The 17,171-nt window shown below is 40.4% G+C and overlaps 1 protein-coding gene across 1 annotated transcript in view; it reads right to left on the minus strand.

Annotated features, from left to right (window-relative positions):
* The window catches only part of REPS2 (RALBP1 associated Eps domain containing 2), a 240,497-nt gene that overhangs the window by 78,818 nt on the left and 144,508 nt on the right, over nucleotides 1-17,171 (minus strand). Inside the window, exon 13 of the mRNA XM_052663622.1 lies at nucleotides 16,515-16,651. Within this exon, the coding sequence (XP_052519582.1) occupies nucleotides 16,515-16,651 (137 nt within the window). The remainder of the gene's footprint in view (nucleotides 1-16,514; nucleotides 16,652-17,171) is intronic.

Genomic DNA, 17,171 nt, shown 5'->3' on the forward strand with positions numbered 1-17,171 from the left:
TCTAGACCTACCTATCCACTTGTTTATAGGATATACAGGAGACAGAAGAGGAGAGAACAAGCCAAATACAGAATGTGGAAATGTCTACAGAATGGATGATTTTCTAATGAATAGCAAGGGAGGGGCTGAAGAAAGACTCTGTTAATAAAAGAGACTTAACAGATGCAAAACAAGTGCAATGTGCATGCTGCCCTTGCTTGGATCATAAGTGGAACAAGCTGCTATAAAAAGACATACTCGAAACAATTCAGGGAATCTGAACACTGGCTAGATAGTAAATGATATTAAGGAATTATTACTAAATTTCTTACATATGATAAAAGCTTAGTCATTGGTTTAAATGCCTTATCTGCTCTGGGAGTTGGTGATGGGACAGGGAAGCCTGGCATGCTACAGTCCATGGGGTCGCAAAGAGTCGGACACGACTGAGTGACTGAACTGAACTGAACTGATGTATGAAACTATTACACCACCTGAGATTTGCTTCAAAATAACCTGGGGGTGGGGGTTCTCTACTTTTACACACATTTAAAAATTTTCTGTAATACAGTTTTTAACAGAGTAGCCAGAGTACAGAACATGTATAAAAGAATGACAAAATTACCAGTCCTGACATGGATGTATCTTCAAGAAATAACATAGTATGCAAAAGCATGGGGGAAACATGCACAATGTGATGCCAATTATTTTAAACAAAAAAAACATGAAAATGATGTCATAGGTACACATGTACATTAATAAATGCACCAGAAAATGTCAGAGAAATACATTCGCAGGGGAGGACACTAGGTTTGGTGGGGATGAAGTTAAGGGGGCACATCAGTAATGTGTGAATTTTACATACAAAAATGTATTTTTCTATTACTTAAACATGTTTTTTAAGCATTTTAAAAACAAAGGTTATACTAACATCTCCCACCACATCTTTCAGACACTCTGGTCCCGTTCCTCCCCTCGTTAAAGCACTTAGCCAGCAGGGATGCCTATAAAACTGGAAAGTGGATCTAAAAGAGAAAGTACCCAATGGCAGGACCAGCTGCACCTTTACCTTGGCAAGCCTTTGTAAACCTCCAGCTTTTTGTCTTCTACAGATACAAATCATACACTGGTACTAGAGAAACTTTCACATAGCTTATTGGAAAAGAAGTTCAGTTCAGTTCAGTTCAGTCACTCAGTCATGTCCGACTCTTTGCGACCCCATGAATCGCAGCACGCCAGGCCTCCCTGTCCATCACCAACTCCTGGAGTTCACTCAGACTCGCGTCCATCGTGTCAGTGATGCCATCCAGCCATCTCATCCTCTCTTGTCGCCTTTTCCTCCTGCCCCCAATCCCTCCCAGCATCAGAGTCTTTTCCAATGAGTCAAGTCTTCTCATGAGGTGGCCAAAGTACTGGAGTTTCAGCTTCAGCATCATTTCAAACCCCTACAAATGGAGAAAGGAACCAGGAAGAGAAAAAAAAAAAAAGCCGAAGACAGTACACTACAACCACAGTTTTGAAAGGCTGAAGTTGGCATGAGTCTGGATGAACACGCTGAACACTGGCACAGATAAACTTCAATCACCTGAACTGTGTTTTAACCTTCAAAAATATTCATCAAGCCCAACAGCCCATTCACATCTACTTCTCTATGTTTAAATGAACTTCTAGACTTCATAGCTCATGACAAAGTGACACTATACTGCAGCCAACACCTTTCATCTATCAACTACTGAGAAGTGCAATGGGAAATTTTAATGTTCTATCGCTATGAGTTGTGAGTGTGTTACTTCTCACAATAGATCCCTCCACAAACAAGAGCAGGCCTGAAAGCAAGGACTGAGGTCTAGGAAACTGGAAGGCATTCCCTGGCCCTTCAAAGACAAATGACTGCAGTGGCAGTCAATTGCCCAGGTCTAGAGATGAATTCGGTCCTCAGCTGGTTAGTGAAGCAGGGTGAGGCCTGTGACCAGCAGGAATAATAGCATTCTGCCTTCTACCCTCTCTAAGAACTCAATCTGCAGCAGAGGCAGCTGAAGAGAGAGAGAGACATGCCTAGTAAACATCTGGTTAAGTAGACAACTTCGGAGAGGCAAGTAGGGTAGAGAGAAGAGAAATACTTGCCCCTTCTTGAGGCAACAGAGTTTAGGCTCCAGCATCGGACTGTACAAGTTTAAGCCTAGCTCCACCATAAACGACCTCCATAACCTTGGCCAAATTAACTTCTGCACTTCAGTTTCTGCATCTCTACAATAAGGATCAAATAGCATGTACCTCATTAGGATTGTTGTGAGAATAAGAGATAATGCATATAAAGCGGTTTAAATATATCCTTTGTACAAAGTAGGCCTCAACACATGTACACCGTGGTGGATTCATGTTGATGTATGGCAAAACCAATACAATATTGTAAAGTAATTAGCCTCCAATTAAAATAAATAAATTTATATTAAAATTTAAAAAAAAACAACAAAGTAAGCCTCAAATTCTTAACAGCCATTCTCATTCTGCTATCTAGTAGTAATGGAGTTAGTGTTAATGGAGTAGAGAACCCCCCCCCCGCAAAAAAAAACCTGTTGCAAATAGGGAAACCTTGCTTAGGACAGAATGGATACAGCATACTGATGGGTAAAGAATATACTATTCAACAAATGGGACTAAATCAATTAGTTTCACATATGACAGAAGACTGGATACTTTCAATAATGATTCTTTCAAAGTTGTTGTTGTTGCTGTCACTCATTTGGGTCTAACCCTCTTGCAACCCCACGGACTGTAGCTCGCCAGGCTCCTCTGTCTGTAGGGTTTCTCAGAGAAGAATATTGGAATGGGTTGCCATTTCCTTTCCCAGGGGATCTTCTCGACCCAGGGATCAAACCCGCATCTCCTGCATTGGCATTGCTATTTAGATAGCAATACTTTACCGCTGAGCCCCCAGGGAAGCTGGTGTTTCCTAAACATTCAAAGGGATTTCCTCTTTGATTTGTGGACAGATACAAGATTAGATAAGCAGTTAGAAGTCCAATAATGAGTATGTTCCCTACCTCATTAATCTAAGTTAAGGACAGTACATGCCCAGACAACTAATAGACAAATTCAACAAAGTTTCAATATAAAAGATCAGTATAACCAAAAAAATTATATTTCTATACACCAACAATGAAGACTGCAAAAATGAAATTAAATAATTTCCTTTAGGATAAAATCTTAAAATAAATAAAATACAGTCATTCCTCAGTATCCCTGTGGGACTGAATCCACAACCCCCTGTGGATACAAAAATCCAAAGATGCTCCATCCATGGGATTTTCCAGGCAAGAGTGCTGTAGTGGATTGCCATTTCCTTCTCCAGGGGATCTTCCCAACCCAGGAATTGAACCTGGGTCTCCTGCATTGCAGGCAGACGCTTTACTGTCTGAGCCACCAGGGAAGTTTAAAATGATGTAGAATTTGCATATAACCTATGCACATCCTCACATATATTTTAAATTAACTCTAGATTACTTATAATATCTACTACAATGTAAATGACATGTCAAACTTTGTTGTATAGAACTTTCTGGAATTATTTTCTCTAATACTTTCAGTCCACAATTGGTTGAATCAGTAGATGCACAAACTGAGGATACAGAGGGCTAAGAATTTGAAGAAGTGAAATTTGTATGCTGAAAATCACAAAACATTGTTGAATGAAAATAAATACTCATATAAATGGAAATACATCCATTACAACTAGAAGACTTAACACTGTTACAATGAAAAACATCAAGTTGTACTACATATATATACATTTTTAATATATATTTAAACAAATTTTCTTTGTCAATTAACCTCAATAAAGTTGGGGGGTGGAAATATGAAGATAGTAATATTAACCAAACTTACCTACAGATTCAATACATTTCCCAACAAAATCCCAGCTACAGAAATTAACAAGCTGATTCTAAATTTCATATGAAAATCCAAGGGACCCAGAATAACCAGAACAATCTTGAAAAAGAAGAATAAAGTGGGTAGTTACATACTTTCCAAATTCAAAACATTACAATTCTGGAATAATCAATATAGTATGGTACTGGCATAAGGAAAGACATACAGATCAATGGAATAGAATTAAGAGTCAAGAAATAAACCCTTATATTATGGTCACTGATTTTCAAAAAGATACCAGGAAAACTAACCTAGGAGTTAATCATTTTGTCAACAAATGGTGCTGGGACAACTGAATAGTCATATGCAAAAAAAATAATTTGGACCCCTATATACAAAAACCACCTCAAATGGATCACAGACCTAATGCAAGAGCTAAAAATATAAAAAACTTAAAGAAAACAGGAGTAAATTTTTGTGACCTTGAGTTAGGCATTGTTTCTTAGATATGACACCAAAAGCACAAATGAGAAAAGAAAAATAGATAAAGTGGACTTTATCAAAATTAAGAACTTTTGTACTTCAAAGAACATCATCAAAAAGGGTGAAAGGACAACCCACAAAATGAGGGAAAATATTTGTTAATCATGTATCTGAAAAGGGACTTACATCCAGAATAAATAAAAAAACCCTTACAACTCAATAACAAAAAAAGACAACCCAATTTTAAAAATGACAAAGATTCTGAATAGACATTTCTCCAGAGATGATATAAATATAGCCAAAAAGCACATGAAAAGATATTTGACATCATTAGTCATTAGAAAATGTAAATGAAAACCAGAAAAAGATATCACTTCATACCTACTAGGATGGCTAAAAAATAAAGGACAAACAATATGAAAGGTTTCAAGGATATGAAGGAATTATAATCCTCATACATAGCTTATGGGATGGTAAAATAGTACAGCTGCTTTGGAAAATATCTCAGTAGTTTCTCAAAATGTTTGACAAAGAATTAACATAGAACTCAGAAATTCTACTCACATAGATGTCCAAGAAAAAGAAAAATATATGTTTATACAAAAACTTGTAGATGACTGTTTATACCTATATTATTCATAATAGACAAGAAGTAGAAACAACTGAAATGTCTATTAACTGATAAATGGATAAATAAAATGTGCCATACCCATACAACAATGTAATATTATTCACCCATAAAATTAGTAAAGCACTGATTCATTCTGTTACATGGATAAACCTTGTAAACATGATGCTAAGAGAAAGAAGCTTGTCACAAAAGACCATATATTGTATGATTCCATTAATATGAAATGTCCAGAACAGGCAAATTCATAGACACAGAAAGTAGGTCGTGCTTCCTCACAGCCAGGGGGCGAGAAGAGGTGGGTGGAGAATGATTGCTAATAGGTATGGGGTTTCACTGGGGGTGGTGAAAATGCCCTGTGGCTGTACGACGCTATGAATATACTAAAAAGTCATTGAATTGTACAAATTTAAAGGGTCAATTCTATAGAATGTGGACTATATCTCAATAAAGCTGTCATTTTTAAAAAAGAAATTGTCCAGACTACCAAACTGAACCTTTGACTGGCTATGTACTGAGGACCCAAAAGTCTGGGCATGGGGCAGGAATTCCATAATTCTACTAGATTTTTAAAAGTAACAAGTAGTTCTTCCAGTTCAAGATGGCAGAATGGGAAGACACGAACTCATCTGCTCCTGAAAGAACACCGAAATCCCAACTAGCTGTTGAACAACCATCAAGAGAACACTGGAACACACCAAAAAAAAAAAAAAAAAAATACCCCACGTCCAAAGACAAAGAAGAAGCCACAACGAGATGGTAGGAGAGGTAGAAACCAATAAAATCAAACCCCATACCTGCCATGTGGGTGACCCACAAACTGAAGAACAATAATACCAAAAAAGTTTTTCCACTGTTGTGAAGGTTCTGAGCCTCACATCAGGCTTCCCAGCCTGGGAATCCAGCAAAGGGACTGGGAATCCCCTGGGAATCTCACTTTGAAGGCCAGCAGGATCTGATTACAGGACTTTCACAGGACTGGGGAAAACAGAGACTCCACTCTTGGAAGGCACAAACAAAATCGTGTACACACCAAGACCCAGAGAAAAGGAGCAATGACCTCACAGGAGACTGAACCAGAGGTGTGGGTTGGCAGTGGCTTGCTGTGGGAACGGGAGGTTACTGGCAGCGACAGTCTGGTAAGCTAGCCCTTGGCTTAAGTCCTCTTAGAAGTTGCCATGAACCCTACAATAGCAGCCACATAGCCCAGGGCTGGGTCACCTCAGGCCAAACAACTGACAGGGAGTGCAACCAGACCCATCAGCAGATAATTGGATTAAAGTCTTAGGGAGCACTAACCCTGCCCACCAGCAAGACCCAGTTTTTCCCAGTCCCTCTCATTAGGAAGCTTACACAAGTCTCTTAGCCTCATCCACCAGAGGACAGACAGAAGCAAGAAGAACCACAGTGGCTGAAACAAAAACCCCAATGTAAAAATTAATCAGAATGAAAAAGAAGAAGGTTATGTCTCAGATGAAGGAACAAGATAAAACCTCAGAAAAACAATTAAATGAAGTGGAGATAGGCATGCATGTGTGCTAAGTCGCTTTAGTCATGTCCAACTCTTTGCAACACTATGGACTGTAGCCTGGCAGGCTCTTCTGTCCATGGAATTCTCCAGGCAAGAATACTGGAGTTGGCAGTCATTAGTTTCTCCAAGAGATCTTCCTAACCCTGGGATTGAACCCGGGTCTCCTGCATTGCAGGTGGATTCTTTACCATCTGAGCCACCAAGGAAGCTCTGAAGATAGGCAACCTTCCAGAAAAAGAATTCAGAATAATGATAGTGAAGATGATCCAGGATCTTGGGGAAAGAATGGAAAAGATGCAAGAAATGTTTACCAAAGATCTATAAGAACTAAAGAACAAACAAAGATGAACAGTACACTAAAAGGAATCAATAGCAGAATAACTAAGGCAAGAGAATGGATAGGTGAGCTGGAGGACAGAATGATGGAAATCACTGCCACAGAACAGAATACAGAAAAAAGAATGAAAAGAAATGAAGTCAGCCTAAGAGACCTCTGGAACAACATTAAATACATGAACATTCGCATTATAGGGGTCCCAGAGGAGAACAGAAAGAGAGAGAAAGGACCCGAGAAAATACCTGAAGAATAGCTGAAAACTTCCCTAACTTGGAAAAAGAAATAATCAACCAAGTCCAGGAAGCACAGAATCCCAGGCAAGATAAATCCACGGAGGAACACATTGAGACACATAGTAATCAAAATGACAAAAATTAAAAACAAAGAAAAATATTGAAAGCAACAAAGGAAATACAACAAGTATTAATAACATATAAGGGAAATCCCATGAGGTTATCAGCTGATTGCTCAACAGAAATTCTACAAGCCAGAAGGCAATAGCATGATATATTTAAAGTGATGAAAGGGAAGAATCTACAACCAAGAATACACTACCCAGCAAGACTCTCCTTCAGGTTTGATGGAGAAACCAAAAGCTTTCCAGACAAGCAAAAGGTAAGAGAATTCAGCACCACCAAACCAGCTTTACAACAAATGCTAAATGAACTTCTTTAGGAAGGACACACAAGAGAAGGAAAAGATCTTTACAAAGTAAACCCAAAACAATTAAGAAAATGGTAATAGAATCATACATATCAATAATTACGCTAACTGTAAACAGATTAAATGCATCAACCAAAAGACATAGACTGGCTGGGCAGATGAAAACATGTGCATGTATGCATTTCCACTTACCACATCACTCTACTTAACTCTCCAAATTATATATAATTATTTTATATAGTTAGGTTAATTGTGTTTCCATTACAGCTTGCAATTATAATTATCTTTTTTAATCTGGTTATTGATTGTGAAAATTGATAAACATCTTTTACTATAATGATTATGTAACTTTTATTTGCTTAATAGCATCGTATCATGAATGATTAACAGAAAATAATACAATTCTATATCACTAAAACTACCATTTAATAGAAACACTTATAATCACTTTTTAAAATTCAGATGCATATTAGAATTAACTTGGAATGTTTTGAAAAATACAAATGCCAGGTATTGCTTTTTTTCTCCAAAGCTGCAGATGTGTTTCCAATGAGCAGCCATGTTTAAAAACAACTGGACTATATGATGATCTGTTACTTTTATCTAACTTGTTTCATTTTTTCTATTTTGTACTCAGTGTTTCCACTTCATTTAGTTTATGTTTTCCAATTTCTCCATCTCTTTTTGTTGCTGTTGTTGTTCTTTCTCAAGCCTTTATCAAGTGTGGTAGAAAAGCTTTTGAATACATACAAACAGTATGTATAATATATATATTTTAGCAACTTTATGAATTTTTGCCTAGCTAAAAAATTTATGACATTTTGATTTACTATGAATGGAATGCTAGATTTCTAATTTATAGTCACTCAAAATTTTGACAGTTTCAGGTATTCCAGCATCTAGTATTACTGCTAAACATCTAGAAAATTTATCTCAAAATAAAAATTTAATGAGCCTTGAAACTTCTAATCCAATTCCAAGGATATAAAGAAATACTGTTGTTTAAAAAAAAAACAGGAAATTAACATGTGATACAGTAATAAGCAAAGTTCAAATTCACAAAACTTTATGCTAGTGTCCATTATTTGTTTTCATACCTTATTCAAGACTCCACATTGTATTTAACTACATTGAGCAGGTTCAGCTGCATGCAACAAACTCTGGTGAATTCTCTTTTCATTTTTATTCTTTATAAGTATTTCCTAATTTTCCTTATTATGGCTTCTTAGATACACCCATCAGAAACATCTATCTTCTTGGATATATTAAAAAATGGACATTTAATTTCCAAATACATGGGATTTTTTAAAGTATCTTTTATATTAACTTCTCATTTTGACATTAATTTCTCATTTAAATGCTTTCTTCTCTGTAATAACTCTCTGCGTTTTTGCAGTCTTTTAACTTTCCTGAGGCCTTCTATGGCTAAATCAAAGGTTTCTCTTGGTAAATGTCAAACTGCACTTGAAAATATGTGGATTATTTTCATGTATCTTTTAACATTGATTTCTAGCTTAATTTCAAGTGATAAGAGAACAGATTCCACATGAATTCAATACTTTTAGACCATAAAATTTTTGCACCTTGTTTCATGTCCCTGGACATGCTCCAGTATCTCCCAGTTTATAGTCTATGGGAACTTGAATTTGTATCCTGTTCTGTGAAAACTATATAAATCTTAATTATGCTGAACTGGTTCATAGTGCTTTTCAGGCCTACTATGGCGTCACTGACTCAATGGACATGAGTTTGAGCAAACTCCAGGAGACAGTGAAGGACAGGGAAGGCTGGCATGCATCCATGGGGTCACAAAGAGTCAGTCGGACATGACTTAGCGACTGAACAACATATCCTTCTACTTGTCTGTATCTTCATTCTATTAATTGTTGAGAGTTTGATATTAAACTCCAACTAAAAATCTTGATTTATCCACTTAAAAAATAATTATAATGTATGAAAGTGAAAGTGTTAGTCACTCAGTCATGTCCAACTCTTTGTGATCCCATGGGTTATAGCCAGCCAGGCTCCTCTGTCCATGGGATTCTCCAGGCAATAATACTGGAGTGGGTTGCCATTCCCTTCTCCACGGGATCTTCCTGACCCAGAAATCGAACCCACTTCTCCTGCATTGTAAGCAATTCTTTACCATCTGGGAAAGGGAAGCCCATGATTGTGATACATACTGGAAATATATGTGACCTTGGGGCTTCCCTGATAGCTCAGTTGATAAAGAATCTGCCTGCAATGCAGGAGACCCCAGTTTGATTCCTGGGTCAAGAAGATCCGCTGGAGAAGGGATAGGCTACCCACTCCAGTATTCTTGGGCTTCCCTTGTGGCTCAGCTGGTAAAGAATCTGCCTGCAATGCGGAAGACCTGGGTTCAATCCCTGGGTTGGGAAGATCCCCTGGAGAAGGGAAAGGCTACCCACTCCAGTATTCTGGCCTGGAGAATTCCATGGACTGTATAGTCCATGGTAATTTCTTAACAATGGAAGGAACTTTTATTATCAGTATGTCTAAAGCAGAGAGAGGACATTGGCTACCCATTGGCAGATACCAACCTTGGTTTTTGATGGCCAAGGTAATGGTTTTAACATGTGGCTCTCAATGTCCTTGACCATACAGGATATGGTGGAAAGAGCTGTCCACCAACACTTGATCTCCTCTCTTAAAATAAGCAGTGTGGCACTGGGAAGTTATGGCCCTGCCAGGGACTTCATTTTGCACTGCCTGGCAGCTAACACTATCCAAGAGACTAAGTTTTCCACTTAGATTTGTGTGGACATGATGAAGGCTCCTGGTTTGAAGCTCTAAAAGGATAGCTACATCTCCCTCCACAATTCCTGCTGCTCCTGTCGGTGGAGGTTCAGTGGCTGAAACAGTGCTATATGTGGCACTGAAGCAGCTGGCTGTCACTATGGCAACCTCAGGATGCAAACCCAAGACTTTGGAGGAGGTAGGGCAGTGTCAAGAGTGGGAGGAGGGGCCTTTTCACCCCTCACAGTCACAAAAGAAACCCTTTCATGAGGGGGGTAAAAACCTTATGAAAAGAACTGTTTCAGTGAGGAAAAGGAAGTTAAAGTCTAGAAAGTATTATCTTCACTGTGTTGATTTTTCTTATAGGAATTTCAGTAATATTATATGTTATATGGCAGAAAGCGAAGAGGAACTAAAGAGCCTCTTGATGAAGGTGAAACAGGAGAGTGAAAAAAGTGGCTTAAAATTCAACATTCAAGAAACTAAGTTCATGGCATCTAGTCCCATCACTTCATGCAAATAGATGGGGAAACAGTGGAAACAGAGAGAGACTTCATTTTCTTGGGCTCCAAAATCACTGCAGATGGTGGCTGCAGCCAAGAAATTAAAAGACGCTTGCTCCTTGGAAGAAAAGCTATGATCAACCTAGACAACATATTTAAAAAGCAGAGACATTACTTTGCCGACAAAGGTTGGTATAGTCAAAGCTATGGTTTTTCCAGTAGTCATGTACGGATGTGAGAGTTGAACCATAAAGAAGGCTGAGCACCAAAGAATTGATGCTTTTGAACTGTGGTGTTGGAGAAGACTCTTGAGAGTCCCTTGGACTGCAAGGAGATCCAACCAGTATATCCTAGAGGAGATCAGTCCTGGGTGTTCATTGGAAGGACTGATGCTGAGGCTGACGCTCCAATACTTTGGGCATCTGATGCGAAGAGCTGACTCATTAGAAAACACCCTGATGCTGGGAAAGATTGAAGGCAAGAAGAGAAGGGGACAACAGAGCATGATATGGTTGGATGGCATCACCGACTCAATGGACATGAGTTTGAGCAAGCTCTTGGAGATGGTGAAGGACAGGGAAGTCTGACATTCTGCAGTCCATGGGGTTGCAGAGTCGGACACAACTGAGCAACTGAACAACGACGACATACGTTTCATGGCTCTAAGTGTAGAGCTATAACATCTAACCCTCACTGAGGAAGTCCAGGGTTTGACTGCCTCTAGATTTTGTACACTTGCATCATCACTTCCTTAGATCTTCTTGTACATTTTTTTTCTAACAGAGCAGCTGCATGGGACAGCAAAAGGGTGGATCCAAGGCCTGGAACAGCTGTGACAAAGATGAGTTCCCTTTTCCACACAGTGACCCTATTATGTCAATTTCTTCCTATGAAAACACACATTTTTGGTATAATGCCAGCATATATCTATCTGGAACTCTATGATAGCCAGAATCCTATAAATCACATATTCACATCCTCTTCATAGACACCAAATTAAAGCCAACTGTCACCTGCGGCCAGAGTTGAGCTCATTCATTTCTATAAACTCACAATCTAAATCAGTCCTTCATTATTTTCTATATCATGTTACCTATCATCATAAATTTGAAGGCACTAATACCACCCACTTCCAAGTTATTCCTCCCTTCCCAAGAATCCTAAACCGAGTCTGCAGACTCTCCTCCCCTTGGTCTCTACAGGCTCTTACCCTATTTGCTTCACCCTCTGTATAAACATCATCACTCCTATACAACAACCATCTCACCTTTTCCTTCATTTCCTGCTCTCATGCTTGCTTCTTTGCATCTTTTCTCCATCCTCTTTCTTCTCCACACTTTCACTACACTCTAGGCTACTCTGACTCAGCAACTTATCCTCATTCACTGTGTTTTTCATAGCCCTGTGATTCTCATTTTTAAAAACACTGGCTTCATTTTATCTGTCCCCTTCAACTCAAGTTTACATCTTATTTCATTGCACACTCAGTTCAGTTCAGTTCAGTTGCTCAGTCGTGTCCAACTCTTTGTGACCCCATGGACTACAGCATCCCAGGCCTCCCTGTCCATTGCCAACTCCCGGAGTTTACTCAAACTCATGTCCATTGAGTTGGTGATGCCATCCAGCCATCTCATCCTCTGTCATCCCCTTCTCCTCCCTCCTTCAGTCTTTCCCAACATCAGGGTCTTTTCCAATGAGTCAGTTCTTCACATCAGGTACCCAAAGTACTGGAGTGTCAGCCTCAGCATCAGTCCTTCCAATGAATATCCAGGACTGATTTCCTTTAGGATGAACTGGTTGGATCTCCTTGCAGTCCAAGGGACTCTCAGGAGTCTTCTCCAACACCATGGTTCAAAAGCATCAGTTCTTTGACACTCAGCTTTCTTTATAGTCTAACTCTCACATCCATACATGACCACTGGAAAAACCATAGCCTTGACTAGACAGACCTTTGTTGGCAAAGTAATGTCTCTGCTTTTGAATATGCTATCTAGGTTGGACATAACTTTTCTTCCAAGGAGCAAGCATCTTTTAATTTCACGGCTGCAGTCACCATCTGCAGTGATTTTGGAGCCCAAGAAAATAAAGTCGATCACTGTTTCCCTATCTGTTTGCCATGAAGTGATGGGACCAGATGCCATGATCTTAGTCTTCTGAATGTTGAGCTTTAAGCCAACCTTTTCACTCTCCTCTCTCACTTTCATCAGGAGGCTCTTTACTTCTTCACTTTCTGCCAAGAGGGTGGTGTCATCTGCATATCTGAGGTTATTGATATTTCTCCCAGCAACCTTGATTCCAGCTTGTGCTTCCTCCAGCCCAGCATTTCTCATGATGTAGTCTACATATAAGTTAAATAAGCAGGGTGACAATATACAGCCTTGATGTACTCCTTTTCCTATTTGGAACCAGCCTGTTTTCCATGTCCAGTTCTAACTGTTGCTTCCTGACCTGCAGATTTCTCAAAAGGTACACTATCTTTCCCTATTTTCTTTACTTTTTCTTATTCTTCTATTGTTATAAATAGCATGGCCTAGGTAGAGTCTGTCTTAAGTGATAAAGTTAGCCAAAAGATGGGGTACTGGGGACTGGGAGGATATGGACCCCACGAAGGAGCAAATTAGCTTAGCTTCCCCAGGGTCATCTTCACATTCCCAAGTGTCTGAGATAAGACAGACTCAGAATCTCATAGGGAAAATGAAGAGAAGACAAGTGGTCACTGTGATTAGGAACAGAGCAGGAACACCTGAAGCTAAGTGTGCCTCCACATAGCAATTCACAAAAAAATACATATTAATGCCTGATAATGATATGAAAAGATGTTTGGCTTCACTAGGAATCAAGGAAATGCAGACATTTGCCCATTAATAGGTAACGATTAAAAAGATGAACATTAGCCAGTGCTAGTGAGGGTGTGAGGACACATTCTCAGACAATGTTACAGGTGGGGTAAGTTGATAGGTACAAGTTTCTGACAGCGTGGTTTGGCAATGTGTATTTACACTTCAAAGGTATATGGCTTTTGAGTCAGCATCTCCGATTTCAGCCAAAGAAAGTAAGTACACAAGGAAACAAAGATATAGCTACCAAGTCATGAATTACCTCTGCCATGTTTATGACATGAGGGTAGCGAGAGGATGGGGGGAGCCTGGGAAAGAGAGGCCCACACCTGTGAAGGGGTGAGGGGAGTAGATAAACTAAAAGGGGAGGGGAGGAGAGAAACTAAAAGGAGAGGAAAGGAGAGAGGAGCAGGAGTAAACACTGAGGTGAAAGGGAGAGGCTCACAAAGGACCCCATGAGAAACGAGTGAGGAGAGTACACATGAGCGGGGTGTGAGGAAGAGACAAGGAGGAGGCAAAGGGGTAGGGGCAGACCGGGAGAGAAAAACCCCCATGGGGTGCAATCCACTGCCACCGTCATACATCCGCACCACACAGGCACAAAGAAACAAATGAAAGAGGGTTGATGAGGAAGCTCAGGATACATGACAGCAAATGCTGTGTGACCAAGCTTAGCTAGAGTGACACATAGAGACAAATGCAGCAGAGGGTGACTGTAAGGGAACCGCGGTTCTCACTAAGGGCGCTATGGTAACTGGTTTAGACTCTATCCTGTGTTTTCCTAGACTGTCAGAAATTTTAATAAGTAATTTCTAGCAATAGGGAATACACTAAAATTCCACAGAGTTGAGACAGACCTTTGTTCTTTCCTGTGAGAATTAGCACACATGCAAACAAATTAAGTAGGTGCAATGGTGTCCCCTGCTTGTCATACTACAGAAATGATCCTCATGTGATCAATTTAAACTGCCCATTAAAATTTCATTTGTGTAAACTGTACTAGAAAGATAATGGAATTAATGTACGAATACAGATGTCACCCATCTAACTATTCTTTGGCATTTATCAAACCAAAATGCTTTTCCCTTGAAGCTGTATCAACATCAGAGATTTAAAGAGAAGCTGTGTAAACTCTCAGGAGCAGGCATTTGATATAGGCGCGGGGCAAGCACAACAGGGAAGCAGGGCAGTGGGCCCAGAGAAGCTGTTAATGAACAGGTGACTGCCACAGGCCACCAAGGCTTGGTCCTTCTGCAAGCTATCCCAGGCACTGTGGAGAATGAGTCACACAACTCCCACCGGGGGCAGGGAGTCAGCGACCTTCCTCAGACCCTCTCTCCCCACTGGTCTTCAGTAGGAGTGAGAGTCTAGGGCCTGAACATGGCACTACTTGGATGACGTCTATTATTTCATCAACATCCCATTAATTCTCTGGAGGGTTGGCCCTGTTTCCCAGATTAGGAATCTGAGATACAGAAAAGATTAAGCCACTTGCTAAAAATCAAATAGTTGATAAGTAGCTGGGCTAGACTCCAAATTCAGTGTTCTCTCTCCCACTCTAGGGCGCCACATCATAAAGGCCATGGCCCGTCCATTCTCCAGCACAGCTGGCACTCCTCGTGAGGAAAGACATAGCCTGAGGGAGGGGGCATGTTTCCAGCCTCTCTCCTCTCAAGGAAAATGTATGGAGATAGCTTCCCAGATTGTTTTAATAATCCTGCATCCACAGAAAAATCTTCTAGGTCTTCATCCACCAGAGCCATGTGAAATTTTTATAGCATCATCATCTGTGCCTACTCCCACCCCAAATACCAGTTACTATGAAATTATGCCAGAATTTGGATCAAAGTATGGGGGAAAATTCAAGACAAATTTTTATCTGATGAACTCATGGCAGAGAATCAAATTTCATAGACAGTTCCAGATTCTAGTATATTAAAAAACAATCTGTAACTTTTATGTGAGGAGAGTACTTTATTAGAACAAATAAAACATGCTGAGCTCTGTCAGGACATAGCAATCATGCTAATGTGTGAGCCAAGGAGAGTCTTTTCTTGCTTTAGTCAAATGGATAACCACCTGCAAATCACTAGCATCTGAGGTTGATTTAAAATGCACATAGATATAGAAAAAAGTTCCAGGAAATTATTGCATTTATAGCTTGCCTGCAGTAGTCAATGGAAAGGCCCTTGTGGCTCCCAAAATAACACTCTGGATAGCCCTGTATGCTAGCACCTTCGCTCCCTTCAAGGTACGGCTCCCATTTGTGCTTCCACAGTCTCCCCAGGAGGACAGCCCCTTTTCACAGGATGCCAGGGGAGTGAACACAACCGCAACGCCCCTGTCCCAGCTGTACAGCAGCTGACTTGAGCAAGTCCCATCCCCAGAAGCTCCAGAGCAGCCAACCTGAAGAAGCCCTTGCCTTAGACACCTACACCAAACACCTAATCATCGGTCACTTAGAAGGCAGAGCCCCCCTTAGCATTAACACTTGGAGGACACAGGATCTTCACCAAAAGTATAAAATGCAGAAAATTCTGGCCAGGCAATAATCACCGAGACCTTTCACAGAACAGCATAAGCATCTGAGGAAACAAGAGATGGCAATCCTGGACACAAATTACCATGATGATGCAAAGAACAAGACCCTGGCCAAACATTCAGTGGGCTGTCTGGGGATGAAGCATTTTCATCCTCTGGGTACAGAATTCTGTAATTCCTGGTCCATCATGAATGTGGGCAAGGCTCCAGACACACAGTATCTATGTGCCTAGAAGGGCCTTCCTACCTAAGGACACCCCAGCCACGTGAAGGCCAGTTGGGCCTGGTCTGCTTATTCTCTGGACCCATAGAGACCTCTGTGGCGACACCCATCCACTAACTCCAACAGGAAAGGGAAGGGCTGGCGTGCAGAAGGGCACTTCACCTGGCACACTGGGCTGGAAGACTTTATTCAGATCCAAGGAGGAGGCTCTGGAATGGGTTTTCTGTGGCCGCGGTGGCGGGGTGGGAGGGTCCTCGCCCCTTTTCATGGCCTCTTCTATGGAGGTGCTAGAGTAAGATCTGCAGCAAAATAAGGGAAGGTCAGAAGGGAAACAGCAAAGCTTTACTATCTGAAATTGGGCTGAAACGGAAAATACCCACAAAAGTCTAAGTGACTGCCAAGGCCTGTGGAGCTCCTAGAGAGGCCATGTCCCTGCTGCCCCCTCAATGCCACACCAGCTGCAACAAGCACCCAACCCCACCCCCTTAGACCTAAACTTACCCAAGAGGAAACACTTTCTGTAAATTCAAATCCATTTCAATTGGAATTGTTAATAACAATAACATGTCAATGCATCTGGTTAGGTACATCCATATTTTAATAGAAGGGCTTCATGGTATTAACTGACCACAGAACCTGACTCCTATTTACATGTAAATGTGATAACGGGCACATATGGAACTGGGACAGATAAGCTGAGAAGAAGAATCAAATGTTCAATGGAATATGCCACAAATGAAATTCAGGAAAGGAAAACATACATCAATCAGATTGAGGGGCCTTGGGTGTCTTATCATGAGAAACACAGGTCTGGGCAAA

The sequence above is a fragment of the Budorcas taxicolor genome, chromosome X (genome assembly GCF_023091745.1).
Source record: "Budorcas taxicolor isolate Tak-1 chromosome X, Takin1.1, whole genome shotgun sequence".
Taxonomy (NCBI): Eukaryota; Metazoa; Chordata; class Mammalia; order Artiodactyla; family Bovidae; genus Budorcas; species Budorcas taxicolor.